A 19,579-nucleotide genomic window follows, 5' to 3' on the forward strand; every position below is an offset into this window, starting at 1 on the left:
ATTACTATGGATATGTACAGAGCAGAAAAAACGATGCTTCTCTAAATGTAAAACAAAGCAAGCGCTGTGCGCTAAACAACAACAAGACGAGCAACTTAAACTGAAAAAATATACAAAACGCGTCTATAACTGCTTATGTATTGGAAAATATTGTGTAGTCCACTTAAAAGGCTTAATATATTATTAGTCATAAATATAATTACGCAACTATTGGCAGCACACAAGCTACAATTCGTCTCAAGGCGCGCCTAAAACTAGGCAACAAATTAAGTAAAACACAACGAGCCAGCGAAAGCTACTCATAACTTTCAGCACGGCTTTTATTTATTTGCCGCTTCACTTGAAACTTGCGTATACATTCAAATTTTTATTATAAGAAAAAATTGAAAAAAATCTTTACTTAAAATTCGGCGTTAAATAGCAAATAATGTAACAACGTTGGTACACTTTGACACTCACACAATACCTAATCATCTACAAAGTACTAGGGGGAAAAGTGCATATGAGCACATGAAGTGTTGTTACACTAGACAAAAGATCTTATATATTGAAAGTGTCAATGTATTAAAAAAATGCTACAAGTTTGGAGACTTTGTTCTTGCTTTGGCTTTCCAACGAATATATAGTGGGCACTCCATCTTCTTGTTGGAATCAATTTTTCGCACTTAGATTATATTGAATCATGGATTATTTGTATACAGAGGTCCGTCAAGGTAACTATGCCGTGTGTTAATCTACTAATTCTTTTCAAAAACGGAAATTGCACTAAGAACTCATACAAAGTAGATTCAGTTGTGGGATTCTTTCGAAGGTATTCTCACGAAAAAAACTGTTTCGAACTTGAGGACTTGGTGCAATTCGGGAGTTACTGTCATCGTTTTGACTTTCAAAAGCAAAAGAGAACACAAGGTTAACTCGGGTTGTTAGCCGTTAGGGCTTAAAATCTGCGAGTGAAGAGTTTTAGCCGATTGTGGCGGAAGATTTTCAAGCCAGCGCTGTTAAGCAATCAATGAAACCCAGCGTTCTTTGATTGGAATGGCAATTGGTGCATTGTATTTCTAAATTTCGATTGCTGTTAAGGATTTTCTCAGAACTTTTACCGTTCACATTAGAGATTGTAATTGAAGTCAGATAATATATTCTCTCCGAAACAAAAATATTTATTCAACACTGAACATTATTTTCCAAAGCTAAAGCGAAAAATCTTTCCGATAACTATAAAATAGTGTTGGACAACGATTTCAAGTAACGTTTCAGGTTCTTAAACTCAAAACTTAACGCACTTCAGAAGTCAAAACAGTCTGACCGTATGTCACATGAGTATTTCGGGAAGCTTTAAACTAAATATTTATTTAAGAATTAAGTGGTAGGCGCGAGCAAAGAAAGTGAAAATAACGAAAGGTACTTGAGCAACACACATCACATAACATATTGACTACTATATTTACTCAGATATGCTTGTGGGCGATGCATAACTTGCATAGGTCCTGTCCAATTGGGCAGCGTTAGGCGAAATGTATATGAAACAAGAATTATATTATATTATGTATATGAACTGCATTCTATTGTATGTATGTATTAACTGTGAATTATTTTATATTTATAAATGTATCGTATTTTTTTAGAATCTCTTTACTGAATTCTGGATTCAATAAAATGCTACCGTAAAACGTGTTTAAAACTTATATCAACAGTTGTTATTGTTGTTGTTTCAGTTGTTGAGTTTGGATTAAACTGCTTCTGGGTGAGTATTATTCGGTGTTGTTGTAATAGCGACAGAAAACATTTCAGAAATAATTTCAACTGCATTCTTAAAAACTTGGACCATTCGTACCAGCTTTTTCTCTCCTCGTATACCGACGAGGGAGATGTGGACGGGGAGAAGTCACTAAAGAAGAGGCGTGGTGAGCTTTTTCACGGATGGGTCGAAGCTAGGTGGAAGGTTGAAGGGGTAGTTTTGTGTAAGGAGCTCTCCGTCAATCCTAGCTTGAGGCTGCCAAACCAGTATAGTGAGCAGAAGTGACTGCTATCAAGGTGGTGGTAGACATAGTGCAAAGTGCAGCCTCTTTCAGTGAAGTAGGCACTTGCTCTGACAGCAGAGTGGCAATATTAGTACCGGCTCGCTAACTGTGGGAATGTCTGACCTCCCTAGAAATAGCATCAAATTACTTCATCATCATACTAGTTTGGGTACCTGCAAAGCCGTTGAGCTAACCAGAGGGGAACCCTAGTCCCGTTCACATCGGAATGGAACCGAGTTGTATCTTCATTGCCAACTGCTGCAACATTCAACGTATTCTACAGCTTTAGTCACACAACAGGCTGAAATTCGAGTCGAATGAAGTGGTTTCAAAGCCATTGTGGTGGCGTTAATTTCAAATAATTCAATTAAGATTTACAGAAAATTAAAAAATCAATATAAGACCTTCAAATGTCATATCAACTTCTGTTTAAGTTATTATAGTTTCGGTTGTCGAACTGACTGTTTGAGATAACTGTTGAAAGGTTAAGCAGACCCCAGCAACCCTAGCAACATGTAGCTTTGAGCGAAATTTTATACCGGATTTTGTATAAAATTCCTATGCTGGTTATTTATAACGTAAAACCCTTATTTTCAAGAAGTTTTTCCAATGAGGAGTTACTAGTTTTCAACACTAAACATTAATCGGATTGCGTTCTATTTTCAGTAAATTTGGAAACATTGACTTAGCGGCGAAATAAGTTAGACATTTTCGGTGCGAAACATCAGAGCAAAAATTAGTTTTCAATCAAATTTTTTTTTTCATTTGTCGTATTTTTATTGGAAAGCAAACAATTGGTGAAACTTAACGAAATTATTTAAATATCTAGCGTTTATTTGTTAACGAATTTTTCGATATCAAAAGCAAATACTAGTCACCAGCATTTGTTGATGGGATTTCGGTATCAGGAACTAAAAGACAGGGGTAAGCTATTATGTATATTCTATGAAATTCAGATTTCGAGTAACGCAGTAACATTTGTATATTCTTGTGTTACTGCAGGGGACAGCATAGAACTTGAGCACAAGGAAAGCTATACAACCGAACGCAGTCACAACGGTTATATTAAACGACATAAGACCGTATTACGCGAACGATTTCCACACCCGAATGTCAAGGCAGCGCGCAAGCAGCAGAAACAACAAACAAAGCGCAGCACCTACACAACAACAACACTTAGACCAGAAACAGCATCGGAGCGAAACACCACCACCGAAACATTCGGCAATTCGCCGGAGAGTGGCGCCTTGCTGACGACTTGCCGTGACAAATCGCACCTGGAACGCGCAGTCAATCGCACTTCGGTGCAGTTGAAGCGTTTGGCACATGAAATTGATCATGAAATTGCCAAATTGAAGCGGGAAAGGGACAAACTAATGTTCAGATCGCGTCCGCACCCGTTGATGCGCAACGCTGCCATACAAAACGATCTGCACACGAAAATCGAATCGTTGGACAAACTAAAGGGTATCGATACACAGTTTGCCAAAAATATCGAGTTTACGATTGAAAAATTTTCGAGTCAGCATAAGTTCGTTTGCACTTCACCGCGTTACGCGCGCGACGAGCAAACCTCGTGTCGGCCGCGCATGCGCACAATTGGCCTGCAGAAAGATACGCAACGCGGCGGTGTTGAGGATAATTTGCAAAACCTTAAGGGAAAACTCAACGCTACCATACATTATTCGGCCACCAATCTGGCGGCTTTGAAGACAAAAGGGTTGCTCGACACCACACCGCCCAACTGCTATGCCTTCGATTATGGCGGCACGGGCGATGGGCAGAGCGCTGTGAATGTTTATCACTTGCAGAACTGTCGTTGCGCTGGCGGTTGCAATCCAAATGACTGCAATTGCACGAAGACTTGTGAGCGCTACAATAGCGTTGGCAATTACAATGGCATGTTGTGTAATAAAAACACTTATGTGGAGAAGGCACTTACGCCGTGTAAAGAGTACAAATACTGCCGTGATGAGTATCATTACAATTATCCGTCGCAGAATAAATGTGTAGTGCCGGCGACGAACCAATCATGTGTGCCATGTTCGCCTTGTATGCCATGCTATCAGCCCTGCCAGCCGTGTCAGCCGTATCAACCATGTGCAACCTGTTTACCGCCTTGCCCAACCTATAGTGAGTGTCAACCACCCAAGCCGCAGGCAAAAATTATCTATGGCAGGCGTGTGAGTGACTTAAATACAGAAGATTTTTATCATCCCACCGCCACGCACGCCACGAAAACATTTAAACATGGCAGTCCAAGACACTCAAAGAACAAGGAGCGTTTGACGGTCGATGTACCGAAGGATGGACGCACACTTGTTGATATTGAAAGAAGTGGTGATCGCTCGCGTAGCAAAACGGGTCGGAAAAACGAGAGCGAAGATAAGGCAAGGCAGCGTAGTGCGAAAGCTTATGACGTCGGTTCTGGGCGTAAAGCGAGTGAAAAGCATCAAGTGCGCGAGCGTAAGCCACGTCAGGGGAGTGAATCGTCGGGTAGTGTCGACTCCTCGGAAAAGGCACGTCAAATGAAGAGCAAGGAAAAACTGCTGGAAATAACATTTACCAAGGAGCGGCGTCACAAGCCCTCGTCTGAGTCAGATGAATGTATTACGTACGAGCTGCCAAAGGCAAGCCGAGAGTATTCACGAGAGACAAAACGCTCTCTGAAGCAAATGACGATTACAGCTTATAAACCCTGTAAGCCGGGCGAAAGTGAAGGCAAATATGATTTAGATCGAAAAAAGACGCAAAAGAGCAAAGCACAAAGTGCTGATGACGATAAAACGTGGGATGAACGGTTAAGGCAAATGGAGTATCCACCAGGACCAGATGAATGGCACGCTGGTATTCCTACTATAACAGAAGTTTTAGATGATTACCGCATTGGTGATACCTACGCTAGCAATGTACCTACAATCATACAGGAACCCACTGAAACACAGTATAGGGCAGGTTATGGAGAGTTCTTTCAGCTGTCACCGCAACGAAGCTATGATATAATGCCGGTACAAAAAAATACAGTCCGAGATTTGCCGCCATCTCAAAGTCCCGAACGCGGACGACGTATACAACGAACAAGCCCGGTGAGGCCTGGAGAGACACCAGTTGGAGCGCATGATAGAGAACGAACTGTTAGCGGCACTGGACGAGATGAACAACCTAGAGTTGCCAGCGACGGCAGACAACGGGAATTGTATGAAAAAGATAGATCGGAAGTATTTAGGGCATATGGACTTGAAGAGAAACCCAGAATAGAGAGGGGATACAGATCTGTCGGAAAACAAGATACTGAGAGGAGCTATGGTCGAGCTTTCGATCAGAGGCGATCTAAAAGCGAACAGAAACCGAGATCAGATGAAGGTTACAGACCTATTGGAAATCAAGGTGCTGGTCGAACTTACTATGGACAGCGTACTCCAAGAGACTATGTTCGATCAAGACAAGAGGAGGAAAGACGTGACACAAACACTTTGTACGATAACACTTATGAACCTAAATTCACTTCTAGTACAGCTCGTTCCGCACGTGACTATGAGCGAGGTATTAAATCAGATGAAAGGTACGATCCTCGTGGTTTACCGCGTAAAGTTTATGGTGAGCCTCGGTCTGCGCAAATGCCTGGCAGAACTTACGCCTTGGATGAAACACCCCGTTCGGCTCGCTATGAAACTCATAGCCCAACACCATTACATAGTCCAACACGTAGGATGGAGGATCCTCATGCTTATACTCCAGACACGAAACCTCGTTTCCCTCCTGGGTTGAAATCGGACGATAACATAGAATTTGAAGGATTTTCACCCTCCCACTCCCGCGATGAGTATGGAAAACCAGAAGGAAAAGGATCTCCAAAAGAACATATTAGTGAAACCGACCAGAGAGTGGTGACGGATCCCGGACAAACAAGTGGAAGAAAAGTTATGAAGGAAGAAGATTTTAAACAGGAAGAAGTTACTTTAATGCGTACCGATCAACTTGGAGATATAGGCTTATCATCTAAAAAACCAGAAATTTCCTCCGCAGATATGAAATTTAAAAACGATACTCAAAAGGCAGGCACATCTGAAGATCCCTATAGTCCTAGGGCAGACATTAAGGCTGAGAGTCCAGATACAACTAAAGGAGCTGAGAGCCCTACGTCTAGCACTCCACGTACGGGAAAGCAGCCTACTACGGGTAGAGGATTTACAGGCAGCGAGGAAATATTGGAAAATGTACCGCCAGTTCCAGAAATCACAATTGAGGATACAGACGAAAGTGGTAGCAGTGCACCTAGTGGAAGAGGTAATTGTTTTTTTTTATAGTATAACAACTAAAATAATCTATTTTTATATAATGCTTAGGGAAAAGTCCCGAAACAAGTTTACGCGAGCAGGCTAAATCAGCCATTAAAGGTGGAACGTTGCAGGAACCAGAACAATTAAGATCCCCAAAATATAAAGATCGGGATAAACTGCGCCAGTTGGATAGCCGTAGTCAGCCAGAACAAATAAGAAGCAGTCCGGTTAGACAACCGGGCATCCATGATAGTGCGGTAATAGGTGGAGGCTTTGCTAGATCGGATACAGCTGGCGGCTTGGGTGGGTCTGCAAGCCCACTAAGTCCTTTCCCGAGTCTTGAAACACCAAAAATTTATATGAAACCTCGAGCATTATGCACTGATTACGGTACCGCGTGCTTTCCTCCAACTGAAGACGATTGCACTAGACGGACTAGTCTACGTTCCAACTGCGTTGCGAACGCGGGAGATGCTTATATGTGTAAACCATGCAATACACAGACAACTTCGCCATCAGCGTCTCCACGCCAATGTTTATGTCCAGTAGAAAATGGTAGTGAAATTCCTTATGAAAAGCTAGGCGATCAATACGAACATTCGCCGGTACGCCAATTAGCAGCTAACTCTCATATGGCTGTAGCATTGCAGTCCGATACCGCAATTGCCAATTATAAGCCATTACCTCAACAAAGTTTATCGAAGAGCTGCATAACTTTGCGCTCGACCGGAACACAGTACTCGGCGACGATTATCGAGCAAAAGGAAGATCGCTGTGCACCACAGTATGTACCGCTGCCGAAAGAATGCAGTGAAAAATATGCGGATCAAGCGAAGAGCTCTGCAGCGCCATCTACATGCACATGTGACTCCTCACGTCAGAGTCAAAAATCGCCGCTTTCAACTTCGGATAGTACGAAAAAAAAGTATCAGTTTCTATGTGACGAAAACAATGAGGAGCAAAATGGAATGGTGCAAATAAAGAATAATGAAGAGTGGTGTGGTAGAGTAGAAATAAACTCGGAGAAGAGACAAATTTTCATTGGGCAACATAAACAAAAACCACCAACTCAATGCGTAGATGAGCAGAACTATTTGTTACCATGGCAACAGGATGAAAAATTTATACCGGGCCAACCAATAAGTAGTTGCAATATGACACCTTGGCAAAATGGGCCAATGAAGTTCTTGCAAACGGTACAAAAAAGTCCGCGCCTTCAAAACTACGTGGAACGTAGAACGCCAAGGTTTAATGCCACTATGCCGCCGCATCAAGAAATGCCGGAAGAGGAAGATCGATGTGCACAAGAACTATCACAGTACAAGCCGCAGCCACGTGTGCAATTTATGGAGCAATACAGCAGCTGTGGACCGGCCTGCTATGCCCAGGATGAAGGTATTTTTTTTTCGTCTTTATTATGTAAATGCCTTACTAATTTGGTACATATTTCCTAGCAGCGAATTTACAGAATGAAACAGCAGAGTCTATGCGCAACTGCACGCCAAGAGGTGAGTTAAACAACGCTGACTTTTTTGCAAACAAATATATAGATTTAAAATTAGTTACTTTCACTCAAAGATAAATGAGGGCGCTCTGATAAATACTTGGTTTACGAAAGAAAAATGAAAATTTGGTCGCTCAGTACGCTTGATTGAGTAATACTTCAAGTTCCCTTCTTCTTCTTGATTGGCGTAGTCACCGTTTACGCGATTATAACCGAGTTAATAACCGCGCGCCAGTCGTTTCTTCTTTTCGCTACGTGGCGCCAATTAGATATTCCAAATGAAGCCAGGTCCTTCTCCACTTGGTCCCTCCAACGGAGTGGAGGTCTTCCTCTTCCTCTGCTTTCCCCGGCGGGTACTGCGTCGAATACTTTCAGAGCTTTGCTTCAACGCGCAAAGAACCATAAATCTCCATCAAGTTCCCTTACATGTCTAAAAAAATATGTCGAGCTATGCGAAGTAGGCATTTGTGTTGGCGATAACCTCTTCACATTAGTCCAATTTCAGACCGTAGAATGACAAAAAGAGGTGAAACGAGATCTGGAGATTTCAATAGATGGCGCTACTGTTGGTAGGGTTATTTCACCAATTTGGTCTTGGCGACATCGGAAGTGTGCGCCGGGGCGTTGTGATGGTGGCAAAGAATTCAAAGAATTTTTCCGCAATTCGAAGTCTAATCAGCCAATAATTTAACCGATTTTCCTTTTCGATGTATATCACATTTTATGAACAGTCTTCGCTTTCTTTGGAGCAGCTTTGCCGAGTAAAGTTCACTGTTTCGACTGTTGCTTGCTCTCTGGTGTATAATAGTAAATCCATATTTAGTACACGGTCGCAAAAAGAGGCGGAAACTGCTTGGGATTGCGCTTCAATAACGTCAAACTCGATAAACCAGTTTTTTACGATCGTCGTAGAAGGAGAGGTGTCAGCGTTCAATTTCCACGACAGTCGGCTCTAAGTAATCGGAGCAGACTTGGATTTTTATCCGGCCAAGGACTGTCAACGCGGCACCATTCCTCAAATTTATTTCTGGAATGCTTTCCAACGTTACAACAACAACAAGGGGTCACCGTTTAGAGCATACCCCTTCGATTCCCCTTCCTATTTTTTGTTCCACACATGGCCAAAACAAAACTTGGAGCTCAATTCGACACTAGTTTGCTTACGATAATGTTGTATAGGATATTGCTCTAGCGAATAACCTTCTAATATTTCGCATTAGAGCCTTGAATTTTCAATTGCTAGCTACTAACAAAACACACATGCATACACATACTTTGACAGCACTGTAGTAAAAACTAAACTTTCACTTACCAGCAGAATTCTCAGGCACTGCATACATTTTCTAATTCACAGGACGCCTAAGCTTCGCTTATGGCGGCGAATACCAGCAGATACCGGAATTCACTGGCTGTCCATGTATGTTCAAAACTTATCTAAATATGGTGACACTTTACTATCCCGATTGTCGCGTACAACTGCGGGAGGATTGCGTTGAAATTGAGGACGATGATGATGATGAGTGCAATAAATGATGATGAAATGTTATAATCGTATCAAATATTTGAAGTATGTGCACTAGTGTATTTTTGACGACTACACCGCATTACCGCTAATTTATGTATGTATGAGTACAGCTGAGATGATGATTTGTTTTGTAATTGTTTTTGTTTTTTTTTTTTTTTGGTTTTTTAATGAAATCTGCGTATAGTTTGCTCAGTTTTTGTGCTGGTTCACACTTTATTATTTTTTTGTTTGTACTAAAAACAAAAACGAAAACAAAAAAACAAAGAAAAACGCAAGACATTTTATAAAAATTATTTAAAAGTAAAAACGGAACAAAAGTTAAATGCATTTTCAAATTAAGTACAAAAGCTTGGCTAAAAGCGAACGCTGCTTACAATGTCTGCGAGGGATAGCGTGGACTTTGATCACGTGAGCGCGCCTGACGGAAACGATCATCGGTGAGATTGTGACGCAGTTCCTGATTTTGTATTTGATATTCCTGCGCCAGCGTCTCCTGTTGATGACGACGTTGGCGTTCGGCGTCTAACTCACGCTGTAATGTTGAAGAAAATGCTTTTTAAGTTACTGCTTGAATAAAAAACCATTATGTACTTACCAATAAATCGTCGTTTTGCTGGCGTTGACGCACCAATTCCTGACTCAATTTACTGTCGACTTTTATTTGCTCCTCCAGATCGCGACGCGTTTTCGTCAATAGTTCCTCAAGCGTTTCAGAGGAGACTTTCTGCCCATTCGAGGATTTTTCCAAATCCGCTCGCAGCTTCTCATTGTCGCGCTCAAGCTATAGAAAAAGAGTGTGCAACAAAAGTGTTTAAATTGTAAATTATTATGGCGTACCTTGCGCTTTATCTCGTTCAGTTCAGTTAACTCGGCATTCAGTTTATCGCGCTCTACATCGAGCTTATCGCAAAGCTCCTTGCGCGCGGCCAAATCAACCTTCAGCAGATGTTGTTCATCTAAGGCATCCTCAAGTTCACGCTCTAGTTTAGCATTTTGTGCATTTAGCGCCGTTAGCTGAAGGAAAAAATATAAAAATATATATATTTAATAAAGCACGCACATACAAATACATATGTATATATAATATTGCTTCGTACCTTATCCTCTAGTTGTGCAATAAGTCCATTGCGGGAGCAAATTTCCTGCTTCAACGCTTTTATTTCATCTTCTAATTCGGTGATTTGTCGTCTTTAATGAAAACGGGGTTAATAGCGGTAGATTCTTTCAACATGTTCATTTTTAATTTTTTTTTATTTTACCGCGGCAGTGCTACGTTACGGTTACGTGTGCGTAAATCAAGATAACAAAAGCTACATACTGCTAAGAAGAGAGCTATTGAAATGCTTTTTGCGTTTACATACACTACATACATACATACACGCGATAAAATCAAATAATTAGGGTATATGTCGCGCACAGCAGCAACAACATCTACGCAAGACAAGCAGGCAGAGTTTTTAGTTAATGTAAAGAAGAGGAAGTAAGTAGAAATTTAGTCAATTAACTACTTAGATTTGGTAAACAAGTAAAAAGTAACAAATTTAATTGATTTAATGAGGTAAGAAAGTTTGAACTTACTTGTGCTCGGCTGCTTCAACTTCTAGACTCTGATTATTGCCCTCCAATATGACGGCATCATGTGATAGACTGCGATAATGCTCGAGCATTTCCTCGCGTTCCTTTTCCTGGTGAGAAATACATAAAAATGTAGAAACAAATTTAACTTGCATATGTATATATGACAATATAATATACAATATAAGATTTAGTAAAAAGAAATGCATTATTTTTCCAAAAGTTAGGTTAGGATAGTCTGGTGGGCCAATGAGCATTTCCGATACCAGATGGAGTTAAGCGACTAGGTCTATGAGGAGTAGTCATCCATTAGGATGCCTGCGTTTGACACGAATTTCAACAGACCATGTGACCTCGGTATCTCTTCCAGTGTATCCTTGTCTTGGAGACCCCAAAAGTTCCAAAGTCAGCTTTAGTAATCTGTATCTCGCGTATTTGTTGTCGCGTATGTTGTCTAGTTTGTTTAGAACGGTCGAAACCTCCGTTTCGATTGCCCAAGAGCTAAGCCCTGTCGTTTCGAACAATTTAAATAAAGCTGGACACAAAAAGAAGCTCCATGTATGGGAGCTAAAGCACAAAAAACCCAGTGACCGAATATCTATCTACGAATCGAAAAAAACCATAAATTTTTGAAGCAAATGGCGCTGAGCCGCCGCAAAAGGTGATCAAGCCAGGATGGACGATCGGAAAGGGTTAGTTAAGTGTTTGATGGAATTGGCAGATAATCATCGACAATGAGCTGTCACCCTACCAACATGCTTTTAACAAGCGTGACTTTTTATTAGCCCTTCTATAATGATACATTTCAATACCCACATTAACATACATGTATGTATGTACATAAAGTCTTATGTACACCCACCTTATGCGTTAACAAATCCTCGGCTTTCTTCACCTCCGCTACATATTGACGCAATTGCTGTTTCAATTGTTCGATTTCAAAATTGGAGTCTTTCAGTTTTTTCTTAAGTGTCAAAATCTCTGCTTGACGTTCGGCCAATTCGTTCGATAGACGGCTGAAAAAAGACAAAATGGAAAGAAAATCACATTAGCCACACTGCTACTGAGGCAAAGTTAATCGTGTTAGCAAAGCAATTGTTGCAAGAAAATCAAGTTCACACACCAACGCAACACAGCTGCATATTGCAAAATCAATAACGGTAATGTGTAAGATATTATATACGACCTTTTAAGCCCAAAGTGACGTAAACTTCATAATGGCTTGCACTATAAAAACCTGCTGATGGCTCATTTTCCCATAATAACCATCAAAACATTAAAAAAATATCATGTTTACGTATACATCCATACTAGTACATATTTTACATATAAACACATTCAACTTTAAACTTTATGCTTGTAGTGCACTCGACTTACCCATTTTCCGCGATAGCTTCGTCCCGACTGATTTTCAGTGCAGCGATTTGTTGGCGCAAACTTTTGCTTTCCGTTGAGGTTTCGTGCAGTTCAGCAGTACGTTCACGGGTTTTCGCAGTTAATTGGCTGAAATTAAATATAAGTAAGTAACGAATCGATTTTTTTGTGTTTTGCTAGGATAGACAAAGACTTAAGTAACGAACTCGCATCCTATTTATGAACTAACTTAAGAAGCGAACTTGCATTGGTCTGATAAGAAAATATTAACTAAATACTTAAGTAGAGAACTCCCTTCGTATTGGAAAACAAATGACTTAAGAAACGAATCTGAATTATATTTGGGTTGACTTGGTATTCAAAAGACTGAAGGAACGAACTCGCAACATTTTGTTAAACGAAAGACTTAGATGTACTAAGGACTCAAGTAACGAACTCGCTTCGCATTGACAGACTAAAGACTTAAGAAATGCACAAAAGACTGAAGGAACGAACTTGCAAAATTTTGTTGAATAATGACAATAAGTTACGAAATTATGTACGAAAGACTTAAGATACGAACCCGAATCTTCTTTATACAAAGAAGACATAAAAAATAAATTTCATAGTCTTAATAAAGAAAATACTTTAAGGGGAATTCCAGTAATTACTCTTTGCAGGGTATTCTAGCTTCGATACAAACGAAGTTAACAGTTAAAATTAAAGCTTTAAAGGGAATGAAAATTGCAATTTAACTATCAATGTGTGAATCAATCGTTTTGGGCAAACAGTTACAGCTGAAACCAACGTAATGGCTATAAAATTATGAGACATTAAACGGTAGTTGTACAATTATAAATGAGAGCAAAAGCAAAATAAGTTATATGACGCACCATTAGCAGCAGTACAATGCAAGCTGAAATGAATTAAGAAAAATAAGACTAAAACAAATACAAAATAAGCTAAAATCATTTGCAGGAAGTAGATACATTTAAGGTAAAGGGAATTTAGCAAGGCAAAAGTTGTGCGAGAGCTAGATTTCAATTGAGTCATCAGATGAATGGATACATAAAATTACCTACTCTTTACTGGCTGTAATGGAGTGAAAAAGTTGAAGTTGAAATGTGTAAAAAAAAGATTTTTGAATAAAAAATTGTATGCAAGTGATATTGTTTGACTTCTTGCTTGCTGTTTTTGCAAATAGTTCACGAAAATTGCAAAGCACCCACAAAAAAGCGCAAACAAAAGTTTCTAAGGCAAAAAGTTCAAATATATTTGTAGAAAGGTGAGTTTGATCGTGACACAGGGCGCAGCCGCTAAGCTGGCGCTGGCATTAGAAACTGATTGCTATTATATTACCGTTATTTAATAGCAGAGTTCACATGCATTAACTTATATATATTTACTTAGGTGGAAGAAAAGAGGTAAATGCCAGAAATTGATACCGTGGAAATATGTTAGTGTACATACTAGTAGTATAAGTACTTTATAAATTAGTTGAGAATTGCAACGCGCAACGAAAAATGTATAAAATTTTTGTATAGGATGTTGGCAATTTTATCTACAGTAAGTAACCCTCAGAATAATTTCGCAAAACTTTTAGTACTAAAAGTTGAATACAACAAGCTAAAGTTCATTATCAAGGCTGTGACCAAATTTCGGTTAACGAACCGTAAATCAAAACTATGAATTTACCGATGTGCGTTTCAGTCAAAATATGATAATTCCATTACAAATGGGGCAAGAGCTTAATGGGTGTCACGCATGGTTAACCAGTCGGTGAAAGACCGGCCAACGCACATATCCGCCCTCATTTGTCAAGCAATTTACGCAGTCAATACAAGAAGAGTACACGGAAATTTAATAGTAGGCTGCATGTGAGTAAGTATTTGGTTGTCAAAAAGAGTGTGTGTTCGTTTAACATTTAATACATAAGTATAGAAATGGTTAGTGGATGGGAAAAAAGAGGAGTACAGCAGCAGATAACATATGACATAGAAAAATTTTACCACGAAAAAATGTTAAGGGAAAATAGCGTGTATTATAAACACTCCTTAAATATAAAAAAATAAAATAAACTTTGCCTGAGATTTAACATATGACATTTCACAAATATTTACAAAACCAAATAAATCATATCTTTTATGGTTTGCGCTCGATTTCAACTGCAAGCGCTCACTGAAGTACTAACACCACGCATTATAGACACATAGTATAATAATCGGCTATCACTATTTTCTTTTGTGCTAATTCGCGCATATGAACTCATATATTGATTGACATTTACATTTTATAACAATTGTAGACTGCCATTCACATTTGATATTTAGTAACTGGCAAAAATGGCGTTGTACACATGTGGCATTTGTGCCTTGAATTATGTCAAAGACATGCTTAACCATATTCAGGACAGAGTTTTAACACCCAAGAGGAAACGTCAGAGACGCTATTTAATATACATATATACATAGATATCTTCACGAAATTTAGTACAGATTATTCTCAAAGGCCAAGAAACAAAATGGTTCAATTCTGATCACTAAGCATATAACTCCAATGCAGACTGAACGTCCAAAAATAAGATAAAGGTCATTTACACCTTTTCATACCATAAGAAATAAACCTGTAAAGGGTATTATAGCTTCGGTGGAGACGAATCTAACTTTTTGTGCTATTTATTTTGATTTGCAGTTTCGTTAAAAGAGCATTGCACGAGTACTCACACTTTTCATAACCTTTAAAGTTTTGGTTGCGGTTTTTTTTTTAATTTTTTCTTGACAACTTAAATGACAGGTTAATTTAAAACCGGAACACAGCTGTTAAACTTTTGCTATAGCTTGTAATTAATTTAATTTCCTATGTTTTTTTTAACGTTTGTAACTCTTGTTGGCTTTGCTTAAGTTCAAGTACGTGAGTACATTATATATATGTGCTGCAAATGAAGCGATAAATTTTCAAAACGATTTCGTAGTTACTATTTTTTGTGCAGATAAATGTAACTCTTTACTGCAGAGCGATAAAGCAATGAACTGACAAAACTTTAAGCTGATGAATTCGTAAGATAATCGCACATGATAGTTGAGTCTTGCTTACAATGGAGGATTTGGAGGAGTTAACCCTTAAGAGTTAATCTAAAATCACCTTGCTTGAGTTGATGTTTAGGCCTAATAAACCATCAACATATTTACAGTTTTTACTCAATATGGAATAGAATGTTTCAAGAAAACAGTTGTAATAGAATATTTATTCCAGAAAACAACTACACTTTCAACACTACGCAAATAAGCAGCATCTACGCTATTATTTCAGTGGCATGTGGTTCAGAAGTAAAAGTTTGTTATCTGGAAGTTGTTTCTCTCAATATTTTCTAAACTTTGTATATTTACTAAAAATGAACTTTTGGAAAAAATTTTATAATTTTTCGAAAATTTTAAAAATTCGAAGAGTTTCAATATTTTCACAAATATAAACATTTTTCGAAATAATGCAGAAATTTTAAGATTATTAAACCATTTAGAAGCTTTCAAAATTTTTTGAAATATTTTAGGATTATTGAAATTTTCAGAAATTTTTCTAAAAATTGTTACCAATTTGAAATTTTTTTACGAAGTTTTAAAATTTGTTTCGAAATTTTGACAACTTTTCAAAAAGTTTCAAAATTTCTTAAAATTTAAAAAAATAACAAAATATTTCAAAAAATGTTAAAAGTATTCAACTTGACTTATGTATGTATGTTTCCCAGAAATTATATTTTGTTTTAATTAAAAGTAAAAACTTTTTTTATACTTTTCCAAAACTTTTACCAATTTGACATTTTTTTTCAAAGTTTTAAGTTTTTTCGAAGTTTTAAAATTTTTTCGAAATTTGAAAATTTTTCGAAATGTTGCAGAAATTATAAGATTTTGTAGACATTTTTAAAAAAGTTCAGTAGTTTACAAAATATTTTTTGTTGGAAAATTTTCCATAATATTTATTGAATCTACTTGTTCAAGGCCTAACAATACATACATATGTAAGTGCATATGTAAGTAATAAAATCTTAAATTTAGACCATATATAATATAAATAAAAATTTTTGGCATTGATATGATAGATAACATTTTTGAACATTTAAAAATATATATGAAAATGTATTGCATATAAATTTTTAATAAAAAAAAACTACAGCTATGAGCTCCTACTGCAATTGTTGCAACGAACGATATATCATTATTGGGCAAAAACCGTTTTTCTTTCAAAACATCTGATACCAACGAGGTCACACTTTACTCCGAAATACCAAACGTTCAAGGACAAACTAAAGTAACACCTACCTTTTAATTAAGCGGAAAAAATCTTCAAAAGGTTGCAGCGAAAAGAAATAATATCAACAGAAATAATACAACTAAATAAACCAGTAATTACCACAGCGAGCGAGGCAGCAGTGACAAACGAGTTTGCAATAAATTAAAAGCTAATACGTTTCATTTCTTACAAACGCAAGTCGTATTTATATTTATTATACGGATACATTTATATATTTTTTTTTTCGATTTTGTTAAAAAAAATGCTGAATCAAAAAAGGGAATTTTCAGAATTCGCTAATAACGCGTTATTATTGGTTTCGGTTAGTTGGTTCTGCTGGTAATAACTTGTTAGTATGTAGGTATGTATGTATCCGCGCTCACAAGCATTAGTCACACGTCCATTCATTCATGTCGTCAGCTAATCAAAGTTACATATACACTTGTATATACATAGATACAGTAGAGTACTATGCAAATTAAATTGTCTATTTGTTTAACTTTAGTATAAGAACCATGGAAATGTGCTGCTAAATGAAAGGTCGAACATTGTCGATATGCCAAACACGTTCTTCAATGCCAGCACAAAGCTAGTACATATACTTAAACCCGACATATACACATACATACAGATATTTTCAAAAATATAGGTACATACGTCCGTAAAACACAGTGAGTCAAGGGGACTGGCAGCCATAACGCCAAGGCAACAACACTCAGTCAATGCGTTTAAAGTAAATACAAAGCGCAAGTTCTGCAATGTGTGTAGTCGTACGTGAAGAAACGCTTTGAACCAATTGCGGAAGGTAAAACTTCCTTTCAATGCAATTTTAAAGAGGCACTTTTATTTTTTACGCTATTTGCTTTCATCTTTCTTTAAGCAAATCATATTGTGCGAGATTTTCTCTTCAATCAGTTGCCAACTTTTATGCAAATGTGCTAATTACGCGGGTAAATAAAGGCCGCAATGAAATGGGCGAAAAAGTCACGCATTTCATCAGCTACCTTACATTCATATGTATGTGACTTGCAGGGATCTTGAAGATAAATACAAAGTTCAAATACCCCTAAAGTAACAGAGAACAGAAGAACAAGTGGGAGCGTAAATATGCATGTATACGATATGTTAACAGTATTTTAAAGCAGCAAAACATTTCAAATAAAAAATATGCGAAAATAGAGAATCTCAAATTTTCTGCTTTTACGTTTTTACGAATTTCGATAGTCTATACCTTAATAATTGGTAAATTGCAATTTTAAATGAATACTTCAAGTATTTTGTAGGTCGAATGAGCACCACTAATCAGAGTACAATCTCAGCCGAGCACCCAGCAAAAGTATAAGGCTTGTATAAATATATTGTATAAATCAAAAGGAGACAGTGGAAACTAATTAACCCTCATATACTCCTACTGTGGGAGTCGAGAGCCCAACTCTCTATTGAGGAAATTGTTTTTGAATATTCTAAATGCTTGGATCTTCTCCTATGATCCTTGCAATGTTGTAAAAGGCAAGATGTGCTAGATTTGGCCGAAATTAAACCCCCTCTTCGTTAAAAGCTCTCGCATATAAATTAACTACCGGAAAGTGTTGTAGTCTCATTTTATACAAATACACAGGCCATAAATATAAATTTGCATACAAAACTAATTTACAGTTAACGACCACAAATGAGGCTTACAAATTATGCGAGGGTATCAAACTAGCCATACAGCCAAAATGTGGTTAAAATAGGATGTACATAAAAATAATACATTAATAAAAAAACATATACTGTAAGCATTGACAACCAGGCAAAAAAAATTAAAACAAACATAAAAAATATAACCATAACAACAAATATCGGTTCGGTTGTTGACAAGCACACAATAAACACTGAGCAATATACTTCAAAAGAGTGAGATGAGTGAAAAACTACAGATGACTCTAGAAAGGAGTAGCAATGGAAAAAAAATATTCTGAGTGGAAGTTGGTACAAGACCCAGCGAAAACTTTATGAAATATATTTTTATTTTTTCAATAAAGTTTTTTTTTAAATTAAATAAAAATATCATACAAACTACGACGTAGAATAGATAAACCAAATAAATTTGTACAAATAAGCAAATAAACTTTGGTTTGTGCTCGAAAATGCGCACAGCTGATTGGATTTAAAATAAATTGAGTGCAGACAAGAGCTCAACACAAAATGAGAGCGCGTTTGAGTGCAATGCGGAATGTTGATAGCAAAAACGCGCCCGGCGCACAGATCAAACTCCGCGCTGGTGGCTTACGGTGGCGTGTGGCTCGATTTGCGGTGCGATTGACGAGTATTTACGATTTGTGCACCAGCAAAGAATTGTATTCGATTTGGCGGGTAAACCACATAAATATCGTTTAGCGGCAAACAAACATCGTTTAAGTCAAAACACGGCTGCGTTGGCTTAGAAGTCGGCTTACAGCAGAAAATAGTAGCTGTTTGGAAAATATATACAGTTTTATAAAAAAAAGTGTAGTAAGTGTATTTTCATGCTAGTGTCGTAATACCGCTCATATATGAATTTTGAACAACTCATCTCGATTGTTGCACAACTAATATGATTGAAAGCTAAAGCATATTGTTATTATCAACTTGATATCAGTTTGCAGTGTTTCGGTGCTAAATTAGCCCATAATGTGTGCTGACCTCCAAAAGCGTAACAAATTATTTGTGCAAGTGTTGAAAAGTTGAAAAAATAAACGCATACAATTTGAAACTGCAACGAATTATAAAGCGCTAACGCCTATTTTCGAATTCAGCATAGTTGCGATTTGCATGATAAAACATAATAGTAACCTTGAAAGAGTTCAATCGCGATTGGCTTATTTTATTACGAATTTTGTATTCAAATTTGCAGCAGTTTCGTTATGGAAAAAGAAATAAGAAAAGAAATGAAGAAATTGTAACAAATAAAGCATTGACGGTCAATAAATCAACAAGAGAAGGTAGAGGCTTTCAAATAGAAACATTGATTCAGTAAAATTAAAAAAATTATATATAACAAAAAATATAATAAAAA

The 19,579-nt window shown here is 37.5% G+C and overlaps 3 protein-coding genes across 10 annotated transcripts in view; 2 read left to right on the forward strand and 1 right to left on the reverse strand.

The window, feature by feature from the left end:
- Nucleotides 1-2,613: 2,613 nt before the first annotated feature.
- Nucleotides 2,614-9,590, forward strand: LOC108966541. 2 transcript variants are annotated; one of them, XM_018929515.1, is made up of 6 exons: nucleotides 2,614-2,945; nucleotides 3,024-6,308; nucleotides 6,368-7,696; nucleotides 7,756-7,809; nucleotides 9,160-9,424; nucleotides 9,515-9,590. In XM_018929515.1, the coding sequence occupies exons 1-5, from the start codon at nucleotides 2,912-2,914 to the stop codon at nucleotides 9,336-9,338; spliced, it is 4,881 nt and encodes a 1,626-aa protein (XP_018785060.1). In that variant the 5' UTR covers nucleotides 2,614-2,911; the 3' UTR covers nucleotides 9,339-9,424; nucleotides 9,515-9,590. The 2 variants fall into 2 exon arrangements, with proteins under 2 accessions (XP_018785060.1, XP_018785061.1); XM_018929516.1 differs by having other exon boundaries at nucleotides 7,759-7,809.
- LOC108966542 (centrosomal protein of 135 kDa) overlaps nucleotides 9,336-19,579 on the reverse strand; it is a 25,181-nt gene continuing 14,937 nt past the window's right edge. The window contains exons 11-18 of one of the 2 annotated variants that reach the window (XM_018929517.1): nucleotides 12,283-12,408; nucleotides 11,768-11,921; nucleotides 10,909-11,015; nucleotides 10,428-10,518; nucleotides 10,168-10,344; nucleotides 9,926-10,111; nucleotides 9,705-9,862; nucleotides 9,336-9,563 (exon numbers count right to left, since the gene is read on the reverse strand). In XM_018929517.1, coding sequence (XP_018785062.1) covers nucleotides 9,416-9,563; nucleotides 9,705-9,862; nucleotides 9,926-10,111; nucleotides 10,168-10,344; nucleotides 10,428-10,518; nucleotides 10,909-11,015; nucleotides 11,768-11,921; nucleotides 12,283-12,408 — 1,147 coding nt within the window. In that variant the 3' untranslated portion in view covers nucleotides 9,336-9,415. Of the gene's footprint in view, nucleotides 9,564-9,610; nucleotides 9,863-9,925; nucleotides 10,112-10,167; nucleotides 10,345-10,427; nucleotides 10,519-10,908; nucleotides 11,016-11,767; nucleotides 11,922-12,282; nucleotides 12,409-19,579 lie in introns of those variants that run through there. The other variant, XM_018929518.1, reaches the window with a different exon arrangement.
- LOC108966543 overlaps nucleotides 18,809-19,579 on the forward strand; it is an 11,409-nt gene continuing 10,638 nt past the window's right edge. For 4 of the 6 annotated variants that reach the window (XR_001993190.1, XM_018929519.1, XM_018929523.1 and 1 more), the window contains exon 1: nucleotides 18,809-19,035. The gene's annotated coding sequence lies outside the window, so the exon portion shown is untranslated. Of the gene's footprint in view, nucleotides 19,036-19,486; nucleotides 19,506-19,579 lie in introns of those variants that run through there. The other 2 variants (XM_018929520.1, XM_018929521.1) reach the window with 2 other exon arrangements.

This window comes from Bactrocera latifrons, unplaced genomic scaffold (genome assembly GCF_001853355.1).
Source record: "Bactrocera latifrons isolate USDA-ARS-PBARC rearing strain unplaced genomic scaffold, ASM185335v1 scaffold_163, whole genome shotgun sequence".
Lineage (NCBI taxonomy): Eukaryota > Metazoa > Arthropoda > Insecta > Diptera > Tephritidae > Bactrocera > Bactrocera latifrons.

What these genes read in the sequence shown, in the direction of transcription:
- LOC108966541 (XM_018929515.1), top strand. Translation starts at nt 2,912, where the DNA reads ATGGGATTTCGGTATCAGGAACTAAAAGACAGGG. An exon ending in TCAGGAACTAAAAGACAGGG is followed by an intron (nt 2,946 to 3,023) that starts GTAAGCTATTAT and finishes GTGTTACTGCAG; the next exon opens with GGGACAGCATAGAACTTGAG. An exon ending in CAGTGCACCTAGTGGAAGAG is followed by an intron (nt 6,309 to 6,367) that starts GTAATTGTTTTT and finishes TATAATGCTTAG; the next exon opens with GGAAAAGTCCCGAAACAAGT.